The following is a 15,982-nucleotide window of genomic DNA, read 5'->3' as shown; positions in this document are numbered from 1 at the left end:
GGAGCTACCACTCAGAGGTTAAGCAACATTCCCAAGGCCACACAGGCAGCAAACGATGGGGCCTGATATCAAAGCCAGGGAGGTATGGCTAAAGCTCATATTCTGTCCTGTGCATCTAAACTTTTTCCTCCACCATCTCCTCCACACATACCTCATGTATCTGGGCTGGAAACCTCTCAAATTTCTGGTCCTAAGCAGTCATTGTAGGTGCCAGGATAGGAGCCCTGTCTCCCCATCACATCCCCGCCCAGGACTGGGCAGGACACCTGGGGCTTTCTAGCAGCACAGAGCTCAGTGCATGGTGGTCAAATAGAGCTTTGGAGTGGGGATAGGCCTGCACTGCCCCTGCTGTTTTCATCTACCCTGTTGCCTAGTACCGTGCTCCTGCCGTGGTGCCTGGGACCTGTGTCTGCCACTGGTGGACCATCAGTAGAATTAAAGCACAGAGCGCAGTTCTGTGCTCACAGCCCCTGGGCCACTTTGCCTTGGCAGAACCAAGCATCAGCTTCCAAAAGGAGGGCTGCTTTGTGCAAGAGGTTGCTCCACTGTCTCTGCCACAGGAACTGATGCTCATAGCTGTGACAGCCTGGCTCAAGGAAGTGTCACCCAGGATGGTTTTATGGTGAGGCCATCCAGGCCCACTTACTGTCTCTTCCTAATGAGGTTTCTGCAACATTAAGTCCAGCGGGTTGGAGGAGGGACCTGTGCAGGACAGGCCATGCTTCATGGCTGCAGGGAGGGAGGATCTCTGCGGCCGGCAGTGCCTGGCAGGCACTGGGTATGTAGGAAACAGCAAGGGGGACAAGCAGGGGGCAAAGCTCCTGCCCACTGTGTCCATGTGTGAGCACCCAGAGCCACCTGCAGGAGTGCAGATATGAGAGTTTCCTGGGGGTTCGGTAATCTTTAAAAGTCCTTACAAAGCATGTCTGAGCTCTGGTTATGTAGACCTTAGAATCCTACAATCGGAGTGGTGGCAAGGGGAGGGGACAGTAATTTTATCAGAGTCACAGAGCTGAACTACTCAGCAGTTAGTAGTAGTAGTTAGAAGCCTTCCCAATAGTACGATTGTCCCCGAGTGTGTGCTGATCTCCTCTTATAAACTTATGTTACAGACGAGGAAACTGAGGCCCAAAGAAGACACCAGTTGGGGCCAAACAGGATTTTGGATCCAGGCTACGTAGCCCTCCTCACAGACCAGCTCCTGCCCTCACAGAGCTCCCTTTGGGGAGGCCCAGCCCCGTCCTCTGCTGGTGTCAAGGGAGCAAGGAGGAGGGGTCAACAGGGCACGAGGTTAGCAAGAGGAAGTCCCAGCTTACAGGCCTGCAGCAGCCCAGGAGGCAGGGAGCTCCAGGAGTGTCTTGCCTTTTGTCAAGTTGGGGCTGTAGGGAGATTGAAGGAAACTGGTCTTGTGACAGGAGGGACCCGTTCCCTCTTCACCCACCAGTGTGTGCTTCTGACCCTGTTCGCTGGTCTCCTTGCACCCTTGTCCCTTGCCCCAGCCCAAACTTGACAGCACAGAGCTCAGTGCATGGTGGTCAAATAGAGAAGCAGCCAGCTGTTGAGCTCTCGGTCACTCTGAGAAGCAGCCAGCTGTTGAGCTCTCAGTTTGCATCTTGTGGGCACAGCTGAGACTTGTGCGGGCACACAGTCCTGGTCTCTGCCTTGAGGCTGGAGCACAGTTCAAGTCCAGATCAAAAAGTCCAGAGCCCACCTGGAAGGTGAGTTAGACCTAAGCTGTGCTCTGGACATAGGTGTCCACACAAGGTGGCTCTGGGACATCCGACTCTTGTCCCATGGGCTGGGAGATCAGGCAGGGAGGGACAACTCCAGATTGAATTTCTCTGGTGGGGTGGAGGTGTAGCATCTTGGAGGCTTGAAGGAGAGACAGAGACCAGGAATGGGGAGGGGTGTGCCTCCCAGCATCCTCCACAGGCACTGCTAACCTCCCTCCTGCTGGAGCACGCTGCACAACTCTTGCATGCAGAGTGGCCCAGGGGCTCCCTCTCCCATCTCCTCCCTGGGCAGGCAGCCAGCACTGGGCCTCCTGAACGGGCCCAGGCTGAGAATGTCAAGACTCCCTCAGGCTGTGAGCACCGAAGCAGCACAACCCACCCCGACAGATGACCTCATGGGGCTTCTGGACAGTGTCACTTCTGCCCCCAAACCCAGCAGAAATGCAGGGAAGACCTGGGGGGCAAATGCAGCGGCTGGCCACTGCCCCATCGCTGTGCCTCCTCTGCTCCCTGGGAAAGCGGGCAGCGGCACACTCAGGTGTTCTCCTCCCTCTCTGCCCTCTAAGTCTCCTGCACTTTGTGCCCAGTAAGGAGTCAGAGCTCCTGTCTGTTGTGTGAAGTGTTGGATAGTACTGGGGTGGGCTGAGCCCAAAAGTCTCCAGTCTAATAATTCCAAGGTGTCATCTGCTCTGAACTCTCAATACAAATAGCAGCAATAAGAGGCTGCCTGGGGCAAAGCACCAGCCTTGGGAGCTTGTGTGTGACTCGGCCCGGAGGTCAGAACTGTTGCAGGCCCTGGGAGCTGACTGCAGGTCCTGCCTGAGGCCGTCTTGGTGCAGAACTGGTCTAGAGCTTCTGGAGCCTCAGTCTCAGGTTCCCAGGCATGAGCCCCTTCTCTTCCCCCAGAGCCCATAAAGACAATGACAGAAGGATGAGCAGTGCAGCCAATTCCACCTACCCTGGGCCAGGGCATCGCACAGCTAGCTGCAGCTAAGCCAAGCGGCAGTCACCCCTGCTTTAGGAAGGGAAGGCTGGGCCGGAGGGGTGTGAAAACTTGCATGCGGCCACGAGGTGGGTGCTTCATGCTGAGTCCTTAATCCAATGGTGTCCTGAGAAAGAAGCCCCAGACAAGGCGCCTGGGAACCCTGGGACTTCCCCAGCTCCTGGCTGAATCCTTTGTTGGGCAGGCTCAGGGCAGCCATCAGGCCACAGTGGGCGAGGGGACAGGCTGGACTGCACAGAGCCCCTGTGTAGCTGGAAAAGCCGGCAGAGCACTTGCTTGCAGTGAGGTGGCTGAGCGGGCACCAGGAGCCCAGAGCAGAGCTCGGCCTTGGCTGGTGCCCAGCAGTCCCAGCTGGGCCCCCTACTAATCCCCTAAGAGGCTAGTCTGCCAGCAGGGACCAATCAGGTTAGAGCGTGAAGGGGGATTAGCAGCGAGAACATGGGGTCCTGACCTCGGCTTCCCCAGCCCTGGCCGGCCGTGCAGGAGGGGCGGTTGGTGCGGGGCTCCTGGTGACAGAGCCCAAGTCAGGGAGCCAGGCTGGCTGTCCCTTCTCTTCAGCGGAAGGAGGCCGGCTGGGGTCAAATGGATGTTTCCAAACCGGTGAGGGCTGCTTCTGGCAGAAGCGGGCCTCCCGCCAGCCCTTGACCTTGGGGGAGGAGGTACAGGCTCAGTGGGGGTCTTTGGCTGCAGGACCTTACCTCAAACTCCTTACCTACTCACCTGGGAATAGACTCCCAGGGGCTCCATCTCCTTCTATTTCTTGGAGGGTCCTGGGACAGTAGCTCAGAGGCTCCCTCAAACCCCAAACCCTTGCTGAGGCTGCTGGTGCTACCTTGGGACCATCCGAGGATGTTTAATGATGAATATCTTGTCAGGATGTGGGAAGGCAAGAGGCAGCATCCTCAGCACCTCCAAGTGCTTATTCGGCGCTGCCCTGCCCTTGCGGAGCCCTTGCATCACGAGCTCTCCAGCCAGGTCAGGCAGAGCAGTGTGAGAAGCCCCCGGCCCAGGTGAGGGGTGCTGGTCTCCCACGATGCGGAGCTGCCTCTCTGCCCCAAGCTCAGCCTTCTTGCAGCACTGCCTATCCTCATTCCTTATTTTGGTTAGGAAAATGCAGGGGAATTGGAGCAGGGAGTCATGAAAGGATCCTCTTAGTTCAATTCTGCTAAAAACCACTGAACCCGACAATGCCCCAGAACCCAGGATACAAAGGGAGCCAGAGTGTCTGCCCTTCGGAGACCAAGCCTGTCAGTATTTCATTGTGCTCAATACTCCCGTATTTCTTGGGTCCATTCTGGAAAGGAAAAGCAGTGGGGTTTCTTCCACCTGGAGGAGTGGGACCAGTTAGGACATAGGGGAGGTGTCTGCAGACTGAGATGTGACGGATGAACAGGAGTTTACTGAGTGGAGGAGGGGAGAACCATCCAGGCAGAGGCCACAGCAGGCTCAAAGGTCCCTGGCAGGAAGAGCCCGAGGAGCAGAAGGAAGGTCAGCCTAGCTGGTGTAGTTGGCAGGTAGGTGCCACTGTCTGTCCCGATTTTGCAGAATGAGAAACCTGAGGCCAGTGGGGTGACTTGTCCAAGACCATGTGATGTAAATGGCCACGCCAGGGTTTGCTGAACCCAAGTGTGTGCTGTGGCCCTCGGCAATGGTTTCCTCCTCTGTACCCTGCCTGGGACCTCTTAGTAAGCTCCTGTCTGCTCCATGGCTCTGGGCCCTCCACTTCCTGCCTGCCAGGACCAGGCCAGCTGGGTTTTACTGTGTGGGACCCTTCCTTTCCAGGAGCTCCCCCTCTGACACAGCAAAGCAGGGCCACCTTCTCTCCTGAGAGCCTGTGACAGGCCTCCATGCGAGGAGGATGGGGCAAAAATGACTAAGTCTGGGGGAGACAAAGAAGGCTCCTGGCCAGGAAAACTGTGCCAGGAAAGAGGCAGGTAGTCCTTTTGAGGTTTCCATGCAGACCAGGTACAGAGATGAGAAAACTATTCAAAGAGAGCTGGGAAAGACCATGAAGGCATGAAGTCAGGTGGTGGAAAAGACTCGCCTTGACTGGGCGCGCGACAGAGGACACGGCGCAGCTTCCAGCCCAGGGGCAGCTTCTGGCGCCCCCTAGCGGACACTCTGGAAAACAACTGTGAAACCTTAGGGAAGGGAAGAACAAAACCTAGCATTTTTGAATTTTACCAGTGGAATTGCTGTCATGGAAGGCTAAGTACACAAACTCACATAATCCTCCACAAGCCTCTGTGTGGTAGGAATTTTATGCCCATTTACAGTAGGGAACTTGAAGCTTGCAGGGTAGCCTAGGTTTGATCTCTGTGCACCACCCCCTTTACCGCCAGCACACTGCATTTTCCTGAGACTTCTGAGGCCTCCTGTGTTCCTCTGGTCTGGGGGCGGGCTCTCCCGGGCAGCTTGAGCTGGAGTGGGTCAGCTCTCACCCAGCCCAGGCCCCACAGCTCGTGAAATGGCTCTTGGTGTCCCATCCTGTCTGCCTGCCGGCCTGGGGCTCTGTCTTTCCTCTGGAAGCTTTAGTGCGCCGCAGCAAAGTCGGAACACACTCTCTCTGGTGTATCCCGCTGTCCCCAGCGTGCCCCACCGCTTCCCTGTCACTCCAGCCCCGTACTGCCTCTGTGCCCTGCACAGGCTGGCCTGGGCCTCCATCTGCCCCTCTCTTCCTTCTCTTCCCCTTCCTGGTGCAAATCCTTACAGAATTGCTTTTCCTGAGTCGTGCCAGGATGCGATGCTATTATAAAAACCACACTTGAAACTCATTTATCGTAAGGATCTACTGTTATTGATTAGGCCACACTGTCATTTTTCATAAAGACCCCTGGGAACATTCTTGTCTCATCTGAGTGCCCAAACAGCTGCACTCCTGAGAAGTGGATCCTTTTAGACACACTTGTGTCGGGGAGGCTGCTAACTGACCAGTTCCACTCTCACACGGGCACTCAGAAGGCTCGGGGCCTGGTTCTGCCCAGGCTGCAGGTGCTCGGGTCACAGGGTGCAGCCATCGAGTACCACCATTGATTTTTCCGCTCCTCTTTGCCCCGTTTTCACTCCTGCTCCTGCTGCTTTCTAAATCTCTGCAAGCCACCTTAAAGCCTTTCTGGAACAAGGTTGGGCTTGATCGATAAACTAATCAATACAAATAAAAAGCTTTCCTTGCAGGGTTGTGGGGAGGATTAAGAGGAGTAATGGATGTGAGTGCCATGCTAGGCTGGAGGGCGAACTGCCGACTGGGAGGACGGCGTCCCCTGGGAGACCCTGCCGCCCTGCGCACCCCCACCTTCCCCCTGCTGGAGGGGTCTCCTGGGACACCCCTGGCCTTGTCTACCCCTCACCACAGGCACTCCTGGCTCCCTGCTCCCTGTCCCTGGGGGTAGGAGAGGCTGGAGGCCCTGTCTGCTCTTCCCTGCCCTTCTCAAGAGCCACCTGTCTATGGCCCACACCCCTCCCCAGACACCTGGCACCTCCCTTGATGTGGGTCTTCGTCTGTTCAGGCTGCTCTAACAAAACACCACACACGGACGGGCTTATGGACAGTACAGTCTTGGAGTGGGGACTCCACAGAAAAGGCGCCTGCTTTCTGGTGCGCAAATGGCTGTCTTCTCCCTGTGTTCTCTCTGCTGAAAGGGACAAGGCAGCTCTCCGAGGCTGTTTTATAAGGGCCCCCATCCTATCCACTCGGTCTCTGTCCTCGTGGCCTAATTCTCAAAGGCCCCACCTTGTAACACCATCACATTAGCCATCAGCCTTCCTCATGTGAATCTGGGGACAACACAGTCATTCAGACCACGGCAGGGTGCTTCGTACTAGTGAGCATGCAGGGGCCCACCCTGGTGGGGAGACTAGGACCTCACCTGCTCCGGCCTGTGCATTTGACAGCGGAAGAAGAGGAGGCAGCACAGCCATGTCGCCAACACTGTCCAATCTCGGTGCACGCCCCCTACCACAAGGGTTCGGGAGGCCGCCCTGCCTGCGCTCCCTCACTCCGCTAAAGCACCCCTGAATCACTCATTGATTGTAGTGTGATCAATTGCCTCAAAAGCTAACAGTTTTAAAAGAACAATAAACATCCATTCTCTGTCAGTGTCTGCAGGTAGCTGGGGTGGTTCTGGCTTGGAATTTTCCATGAAGTTGCAGTGAAGAAAAATACTGGCTGTGAGTGCACCTGTGGCAGCCGCTGAGGCAGGAGGATATCTTCTCAGAGGCTCAGCCGCAGACTGCTGCTGGCTGAGGCAAGAGATTCAGTGTCCCCGTGACATGGTGACTGGCTTTTCCCAGGAAAGGTGGTCTCAGACAGAGTAATGAAGAAGCCACTATGTCTTGTGTGAGCTGGTCCTGGAAGTTCCCCGTCATATCCATCTCATGATGCTCTTTAGGAGTGAGTTACCAAGTCCTACGCTCAGTCGAAGGGAGGAGGTTAGGCTGTCTTTTGAAGAGAGACTTAAAGAATTTGTGCTCGTGTTTTTAAACCACCACAGCCTCTTGTGCACCCACAGTAGCCACAGCAAACCGCCTGCTTCTTTCTGCCCCTGGGCTTTGGTACATGAGGTTCCCACTGTTTAGAATGCCATTCCCTCATTTTCCACTTCTGTCTGACAAACTTAGGCTTTCTGGAATTCTGCTTCAGGTCTGCTCTCCCTCTGTAGAGTTGCTCGCTCGCTTTGTTCTCATATCTCTTTGGAAAAACTGCTCTTCCTGTGGTTGGCATAAGCCGGTGGATAGGCTCTACAAAAACAAGTCTTCAGGGTCCCCAGGGCCACTGACTCTCAACATGCCTCTGCGCAATAAAGGACCAAGCCCAGCCGTTTCCTGCCTCTGCCCTCTTCCGGACACAAGTGCTCAGGGCTGACTGCACTCGTGGTCAGTTCTGCACCCTCTAGCCTAGCTCCGGCATTGCGTTCACGTATCAGAGCTCCATCGAGGTGGTTTTGTCTCCCTGGGGGCTCCCTTACCCACTTTGGCCCCTAGTTGCTGGGGAGCTCTCATGCCCATGGGCCCCGAATGCAGGCACTCTCTTGCTTACTGTTTTGGCCTCATAGCCCTTGCTCCAAGTCTGGTAACTTACCTGTCACACCACCTCCTAGGAGCAACATCCCCTGCAGGAAGGTGGCGGCCCAGGTCCTCAGACCACAGACAGGGCGACAGAGCTGTCGCCACCTGGTGGTGATTCTGTGCATAAAGCAGAGAGACTGGGGAGGAACAGTACAGCGGCAATCAAGCAGTTCTCTGTAGGTGAAGGAATACAGGATGAGGACTCAGCAGGTGATTAAAGGTGGCAGTGCTCTCAGGCAGATCTGTGCAGCTGAGAATAGGAGGCCTGAGCAGGCACTGGGGCCAGACTGGGAGCAGCCTCGGTGGGAGGAGTGTAGAGAACGGTAAGGACTGAAGGAGAAAGCCGGGGCCTGGCACGAATGGCCAAGAGCAGCAGCCAAAGGAGCCGGTGGGGAAGGCTGCAGTGTCAGGAGAGGAGGGAGTGGGCCAGCAGGAGGAGATCCCCTGGGACCGTCCCACGGGCTTCTCACACAGCTGGGAATGGAGGGTGGCACAGTCTTGGAGCAGAGGGGAAGGGCCAGGACACGGGTGGTAGCAGAGCCCCTGCAGATTCATGTGCCTGGGCCAGTTTCTGAAGGCTGCCAGCTGGGTGGGGAGCAGAAACGGGGCCTGCAGGAGGGGCACACAGATGGTGGTCCCCCCATGTGTGTGGGTTGGGGGACAGTCACCTTGACAGCTCTTGTGCTCCCTTCTTGTACCTGAGGAAACTGAGGCTGGGGAGGGGAAAGCTGATTTGCAGGTATGCGTCCAGGAGGTGGGTAGGCTGGCTCCGGAGCCCACTGCTGGCCCAGGCCCCGGTATATGTGGCCGGGCCTTTTGCCTTCTTGTTTCAACTGGAGAACCCGAGCTAGGTGGCAGTGTGAGAAGCCCTTGGCGCTGTGGGCCCTGTTCCTGTTGTGGCAGGAGTGGCTGAAAGGGAGAAGCTGCTGAAGCCCAGGCCCTGGGGGGGGTACCTGCAGAACTGCCCAGTGCTGGGTCTCGCTTCAGGGTGGCCAGCCTCTGGTTGTCTACCTTGAGAACTCAGAGAGTTGTCTCACACAGGCCAGGTTACTTCATGTCTTGGGGCTCAGTTCCCCCCTCTGCAAAGAGCAAGACAGCAGTCCCCACTCCCAGAAGCTGGCTGGGGCCTTGAAGAAGTCCCGCAGTGCCTGCTCCTTCCCACCGGCATGAACAGAGGTGGAATCCTCAGACAGCCCTGCCACCCCTACAGCAGAAGCCTCCCGGTGGGAAGTGGGTGTGGGAACCTGAGGCTGCCCACTCCCAACCAGGTTCCAGTCCCTAGTGAGGCCCCGAGTCTCCTGGTGCCACTACCAACAGTCCCCAGGAGCGAGGCCTTTGGAGCTCAAGGCCTGGCTCGGCTGTGCACTGGCTGGCTGGCTGGGAGCCAGTCTGTCTCTTTCTCCAGCTGCGTGCGGCCGCAGCTTCCTCACGGTAAAATGCAGAGCTTGAGCCAGCAGGGCACTGCTCCGCCTCCTGGCTGGCTTTGAAGCCCTGCACTGTGCTCTGCAAGTGCAGCCAACATCTGTGAGCCTGACGGCGCTGTCACAGCTGCTGGGCTTCTCTCTCCAGCTCCCCATTCATTCATTCGCTCCTTCATTCAACACATGCTTCCTTGAGTGGCCGCCTGTCCCAGACACAGGGACGTGACAGTGACCACCTGGGTGCATCCGGGCCCTGGCCTCCCTGGCTCATTGTGGCATTGTGGAGGCAGCATTTTCCTGAGCAGTGTCATCTCCCCAGGGACCTGAGCGAGAACGCCCTGCAGGCCATCCCCAGGAAGGCTTTCCGCGGAGCCACAGATCTCAAAAACCTGTGAGTATAGGCCTGAGAAAGAGAAGGGTGTGGGCTGGGGCTACCTGAGGGTGTCCTGCTCCCCATGGACCTCCCTGCACTGTGTAGTCCAGGCCTCCAAGGAGCTGGCCTGGCTCTGAGATGGGCCCTGCCAGCATGGTCTTCTGGAACATTCTGGGAATGGAGGGAATGGGGTACCTGCCCTTCCTTCAGGTACATGCTGTGAGAACCAAGCAGAGCCTCACAGGGACTCTGGGATCGGGTTGAAGAGGATCATACCCTGGGGTGTAAGGCCCCATTCTCAGCCCATTGCCCTCCAGTGCCCTCCTCATCTTTGGATCAGGAGAGCTGGGTTTGTGTCTTCCCCTCCAATCATAATCACATAAGCTGGAGGGAAATAGTATCAGTGTCACCAGCTTGTCCTGAGGTTTAAAGGAGGTATGGGAATACATACATCTTACCTTGCACTATTCAAATGCAATGATGTATATTATTATTCAGATTTATTCTGGTCCAGGCCTTACACCTCCTTGAGGTCTGACTACACAGGGGCAGCAAGTGCCATGCCAGACAGGCTTGTCACACAGCCCTTCCATGTCTGGGCAGACACTGGTAACAGATCGCGGCATTCTTTCCCACAGAGCTCACGGCATGGCTTCCACTCACTCTGAAAGCAGCACGCCAGGTAGCCACGCTAGTGGGCCTCACTTGGCACGCAGAGGGGAATCTGTGCTGGCTGTGGCTGCAGCTGCTCCTGAGTTACTCTGTCCCAGTTTTCAGCTGCCAGAACCCTCTGGATAGTCTCCAAAATGTGAGGGAAAGTGCGTCTCCCAGAGGGTATGCAAGGTTGGATGGAGGAATCTGACTTTTATTCCTACTCATTGTTTTAATGGAGAATGAGAAGACATCCAGCTTTTATTAATCATTACTATTTGGATTTTCACGCCTGTGCATAACAAATGATTGGGGCCAGGCCTCTTTTTATTTTTAAATAATGGAGTGCTTGGTCTAAATGTTTGGATACCCCTGCCCTAGGGAGCACACCCCTTCTCTACAACCCTCCTTTGCTTCACAGACAGCTGGACAAGAACCAGATCAGCTGCATTGAGGAAGGGGCCTTCCGGGCCTTGCGGGGTCTGGAGGTGCTGTAAGTAAAACCCAGGGAGCCAAGAGGGCAGTGGAGAGCTGGGCCGGCAGCTGGAGGTGGGAGCTGGGCGTGGGGAGCAGGAGAACCCTCTTCTGGAATCGCCTGAGGATGGGAGGACGCAGGTTCCTGGGCTTATGCCTGCGGCTGCGTGGCCCCAGGCTTTACCGGCTCAGGGTGAAACCCTGGCTGTAGCCCTGACCCAGGAGGCTGGAAGGCTGCTCTTTCTCCCACCCTTTGTTCCAAGCACCCAGCCGGACATAGGAGCACCAGAGCCTTGGAATCAGAGACTTGGAATCTGTGGCTGGCAACAGTTTCTGCTGGGCTCAGGGGTTTCCCACTGGGGGTCTGCGTCTGTGCTCTGCCGTGCAGCCCCGTGTGCTGCCTGGGGCTGGTCCTCCTTGCCGGTGGCCCTCGGAACCTGGTGTGGGATCCTCCCCGTTCACTCCTTAGTGAGCCCTGTGCTGTGGACCGTCCTGCTGGGCAGATGCTGAATGACTAGTGTTCCCTTTCAGGACCCTGAACAACAACAACATCACCACGATTCCGGTGTCCAGCTTCAACCACATGCCCAAGCTGCGGACCTTGTGAGTCAGTGCGGCAGCTGGGCACTGAGCTCAAATGTGGCCGCTGCCCAGGATGGTGGGGAAGGAGGCAGGCCAGCCGCGGGGGAGGGGCTGCTCTCTCACGTGCCCCACAGGCCGGCCCAGGGCTCGGCTGGCCTTCTGTAGAAGCAGAGTGGGAGGGAGGGACCTGGAACTGCAGGACACGCAATGTCATTTGTGTTTGGTTTTTCCTTTCTGTATTTAATGGGCTGCGTGATCCTGACAGTGGGTCCGTGTGAGCTCAGTGGGATGCGTGGATGGTCCCTGGCACCCTGCAGCCAAGGTGCCCCCCAAGGAGGCAGGGAGGGGAGGGGACCAGGAAGTTTCCCAAGACAACTTTGGGCTGAGTGCAGGGCTAGGATTCGCACTGTTTGGCTGGCGCTCAGGCTTCCAAGTGGGTGGTAAGTCACACTGCTCTTTTGCAGCCGCCTGCACTCCAACCACCTGTTCTGTGACTGCCACCTGGCCTGGCTGTCGCAGTGGCTGAGGCAGCGGCCGACCATCGGACTCTTTACCCAGTGCTCGGGCCCCGCCAGCCTGCGTGGCCTCAATGTGGCTGAGGTCCAGAAGAGCGAGTTCAGCTGCTCAGGTACATGCAGGCCCTATCCAGGGCCCAGAGCTGCCCCGACCTCCTGTCCTCAGCCGCTGTTTCTCCTGCCTTCCTCCTCCTGTCACCTCCATGACCACCTGTAACCATGTCAGCACCCGACCCCCTGTCTCCTCCCATCCCAGCCCATCGCTTCCTGTCCCCACCTTCACCTCCTGTACCCACCGTCATCTTCTGATCCCACCCATTGCCTCCCTGCCTGTCCCCACATGGCCTCCTCCACTCCTCATCAACTTCTGCCCCAGCCTTTACTATTCCTGCTTCTTCCCAAGGCCTCTCCCGTGTTCTCCTACCCCTCTCCTCCTCTCTCCCTCCTTCCCCTTGCCTCACCCCTGCTACCAGACAGGTCACTGAATTTAGACTCTAATCTTGGTTTCAGGCGAGGAGACCCCAGAACCTGCCCCTTCCTCTTCCACCTGGGTTTCAGTGATGGGGCCCTCACTGCCTCCCTGCCTCCTTTGGTCTCTAATACTCAGCCAGAAAGGCCTGAAGGAACCCACAAGCCTAGGCTGCGTGTACTCACCAGCTCTCCAGGGCTCTGTGCGGACCAGGGAGTGAGCCTCCCCCGCCCCCAGGGTTCCTCCTCCCTGCACCCCAGTTGTGCCTGTGTCTGCCCCTTCCCGGAGCAGTGCCTCCCACGCCCTGGTCCTCACAGGCTGCTCCCTTTGGCACCCCTTCCCTCCCATGCACCAAGGATTCCAGGAAGCCTCAGTGTGAGGCTTTGGAGTGTGGCTGTCACCCGCAAAGTACTGGCAGATGCTGGAGCCCAGGCTTGAGCACCTCTGTGCTCAGGGCTGCTGTGTGAGTGTGTATGTGCACATGTGTGTACACAGAGGAGTGTGTATGTGTGCGCTCGCACGTGTGCACTGCAGGGACATGCTGGGTGAGAGGACAGCCTGGATGCAGGCTGTGCATTAAGCTGCCGTGGTTAGGAACAGGAATGCATCTCTTGGGCATCTTTTATTTTGAGATGAAACCTTTTTCTTTGCATTGCAAATACCTTGGTTTCCACGTTTATTGATTTATTCTGACATTATTTCCTCCTTGGGAGTCTTCGCATCCTGACAGCCTCTTTCCTGAGAAGGGCACTGTAAGGACATAGCACTAGATGTTAGGTACTAGGTGTTAGAAGCCTGGTAGGAGGACGAATTGGCTCAGACACTTTGCAGAACTGTTTCGCAGGACCCACAGGAGCTCAACACACGTCTGACCCTGTAACTCCGGCTGTGGGTGTGTGCAGTTGTTCTGCAGAACACACACCCAACCACGTCCAGGGCCACTTTCTCCACAATCGCCCAAAGTTGGAGACAAACCATGGATCATGATATAGACACGTGGTGGAGCACTACTCACCAACAGCAACAAAAATTAACTACTGATGCACTCAACACATGGTGAAGCAAAGATTTTATATTGGGGTCAAAGCTAGATATGAAAGAGAATATACAGCATAATTTAATTTATGCAAAGTTCACAGAAAGCAGAGCAAATCATAGGTGATAGGCTTCAGAACGGCGGTGGAAAGGTCCGTGTCGGGGTGACCGCTCCACTGGCTGTAACACAGCTCTTGATGTAAGTTGTTATACCTTGGTTATTAAAAGTGTGTGTTCATATCAGACACGGCTTGATCCTGGTTTTACTATCTATTAATTCAGCTATGTGGATTTCTATAAATTACTATCCAGGACTCAGTGACCTCACCTGTGAAATGACGATGCTCATATGCTCCTTGCAGGGTTGCATTAGAGGGTGTAAGTGAGGTTCTGCATGTACCACATTATCACAGCATGCAGCAGAGAGTGAGTGCGGAGTAGACATAGCTGTCGCCCTGCCATGATTGAAGTGGGGCCTCGGCTCAGAAGCGTGACATGACTTGTACTAGAACCTGACACTTCAGAATTCTAGGCCAGGATTTCCTAGTGTTTGGATCAGAGTCTAGTGCAGTCTAGACAGAACTCAGACAATGGCTGACGACAAGTGTCTGCTGTGTCCAGGAGCCCAGCATTACATCAAAGTTCAGGCTCTCTCCTTTTCTGCACCCGTGGTGACCTCCTCTGGTTTGTCCTCATCCACAGAAGCTACCCCGTGCCCACGCATCACTATGGACCTGGGGAGGGTGGTGCTGAATACAGGACCCTGAAGTCACACTCTGCTATCCCCACAGGCCAGGGGGAGGCGGGACGAGTGCCTGCCTGCACCCTTTCTTCCGGTTCCTGCCCAGCCATGTGCACCTGCAGCAACGGTATTGTGGACTGTCGCGGCAAAGGCCTCACCGCCATCCCTGCCAACCTGCCCGAGACCATGACAGAGATGTGAGTACAGGGCAGGGAAGGTGCTGGGCACCCCCTCCACCAGCAAGGGCAGGCTCTGGCTGTCCCAGAAAGAGCTGGAGTAGGTACCACCCCAGGCCTTGCCACCGGACTCTCAGTGGCAAATGGAGGAGACAGTTTGCGTTGTCAGGCTGAGCTCTCTGCCCAAGGCTGGGAAACTAAGGAGGGTTGGGAGAAGTGTTCCCTGTGGTCCTTCTGTCCAGCCCAATTGGGTGGGTCTGCTACACTGACCTCTAGTGGGTCACTGACTGTCACTGTGGACCCCTTTCAGCCATGGAACCCTGGGGTAAGGCTCACACCACAGCAGGTGCTCACACACCTGCACAGCCTGCAGCCTCCAGAAGCGGGAAGGGAGCAGGGATTTGGTGGGTCAAGTGCTTATTTGAGCAGGTGAGCCTAGCAGACCCCAGCCTGGCCAGGGTGGCTCGGGACCTATTTCCCCCATGTTCTTCTCTGTAGCCGGTTGGAGCTCAATGGAATCAAGTCCATCCCTCCAGGAGCCTTCTCTCCCTACAGAAAGCTGCGCAGGATGTAAGTGCCCCTGCCCCCTCCCCCAGTTGGCACAGGGCAGGAGGGAGAGCCTGTGTCTGGTTTTTTTTTTTTTTTTTTCCTCCGGTACCGGGAACCAAACTCATGACCTTGCGCTTGCCAGGCAGGCACTTTTGCCGCTGAGCTAAATCCCCAACCCGGGAGCCTGTGTCTGAACCATGGGCACAGGAGGGGTGCTACTACCTCCCATGGTCATGGTGAGGCCTGAAGGGGTGCAAAGCCAAAGTGCTGCTGGTCACCCTCCCCTTTCAGTGTGGCACCGATAAGAGCAAGCAAGGATGTAAGGGGACTGTAGGGCACAGCCAGGTGTCACTCGCTTCCACAAGCGCGCTTCGGGGTGCACAGCCCAGCAGGGATTCAGCTGTGTTCCCCTCTGTGCACCTTGCAGAGACCTGAGCAACAATCAGATTGCTGAGATCGCACCTGACGCCTTCCAGGGCCTCCGCTCCTTGAACTCACTGTAAGTAACAGCAGTAAGGCCCCCAGGGGTGGCCTGGGGAACCCTGATGAGTGAGGCCAGTGGGCCCAGGGCCCCTCCACTGAGCGTGGGAGGAAGAGCAGGGTGCCATGTACCTCTACACAGTCCTGGCTACCCTGGCCTCAGTGAAGCTCCCTCTGGCTGCGAAGTCTAGGACTGCTGTGCCCAGCTTGCTCTTCCCCATGGGCGGGCACTCTGTAGCCCCTCGTGGGAGGAGAGGATCGAGGGCTGAGTGCTTGGAAAGCTAGGCAGGATGTTGTCCTGACAACTGAGATGCCCTCTTCACCATGGTAGGGATTTTCCCAGCGTTCTTTAAGACAGTCCTCTTGGCCCTGCCTGTCCACAGAAGACTCCTGAACCTTCCCTGGTCACCTGTAGGGTAGTGCCCCATCAGCTCCAGTGGCAACACTGCCACACCTTGCTACCTCTTATCTCAAACATACTTGACCCCAACATGTGGTGATACGAAGACAGTGCTTCCCTCCACCTGTTTCCTTTAGGTCTACGGGTTGGGTCTGTCCATTCCCAAAATGTCATGCAGCACCGACTTTTCCCAAAAACACTCACGTGGGCCCCCAGGCTCAGCAGCCCCTCACCCTCTGGAGTCCCGTGGCACTTTGTACGGAGAGCGCTCTTGGGGTGCCCTGTAGCCAGACAAGCTCCCCTGTGTAGGAGCAC

The 15,982-nt window shown here is 56.5% G+C and overlaps 1 protein-coding gene across 1 annotated transcript in view; it reads left to right on the top strand.

Moving 5' to 3' along the window:
• Nucleotides 1-15,982, top strand: part of Slit1 (slit guidance ligand 1) — a 161,185-nt gene that overhangs the window by 97,325 nt on the left and 47,878 nt on the right. The window contains exons 5-11 of the mRNA XM_005407596.2: nucleotides 9,541-9,612; nucleotides 10,667-10,738; nucleotides 11,251-11,322; nucleotides 11,766-11,929; nucleotides 14,112-14,259; nucleotides 14,737-14,808; nucleotides 15,215-15,286. Coding sequence (XP_005407653.1) covers nucleotides 9,541-9,612; nucleotides 10,667-10,738; nucleotides 11,251-11,322; nucleotides 11,766-11,929; nucleotides 14,112-14,259; nucleotides 14,737-14,808; nucleotides 15,215-15,286 — 672 coding nt within the window. The remainder of the gene's footprint in view (nucleotides 1-9,540; nucleotides 9,613-10,666; nucleotides 10,739-11,250; nucleotides 11,323-11,765; nucleotides 11,930-14,111; nucleotides 14,260-14,736; nucleotides 14,809-15,214; nucleotides 15,287-15,982) is intronic.

Source organism: Chinchilla lanigera, unplaced genomic scaffold, assembly GCF_000276665.1.
Source record: "Chinchilla lanigera isolate Chin_1 unplaced genomic scaffold, ChiLan1.0 scaffold00106, whole genome shotgun sequence".
Taxonomy (NCBI): Eukaryota; Metazoa; Chordata; class Mammalia; order Rodentia; family Chinchillidae; genus Chinchilla; species Chinchilla lanigera.
The sequence above is the reverse complement of the archived record's forward strand: the minus strand, read 5'-3'. Positions and strand labels throughout refer to the sequence as shown.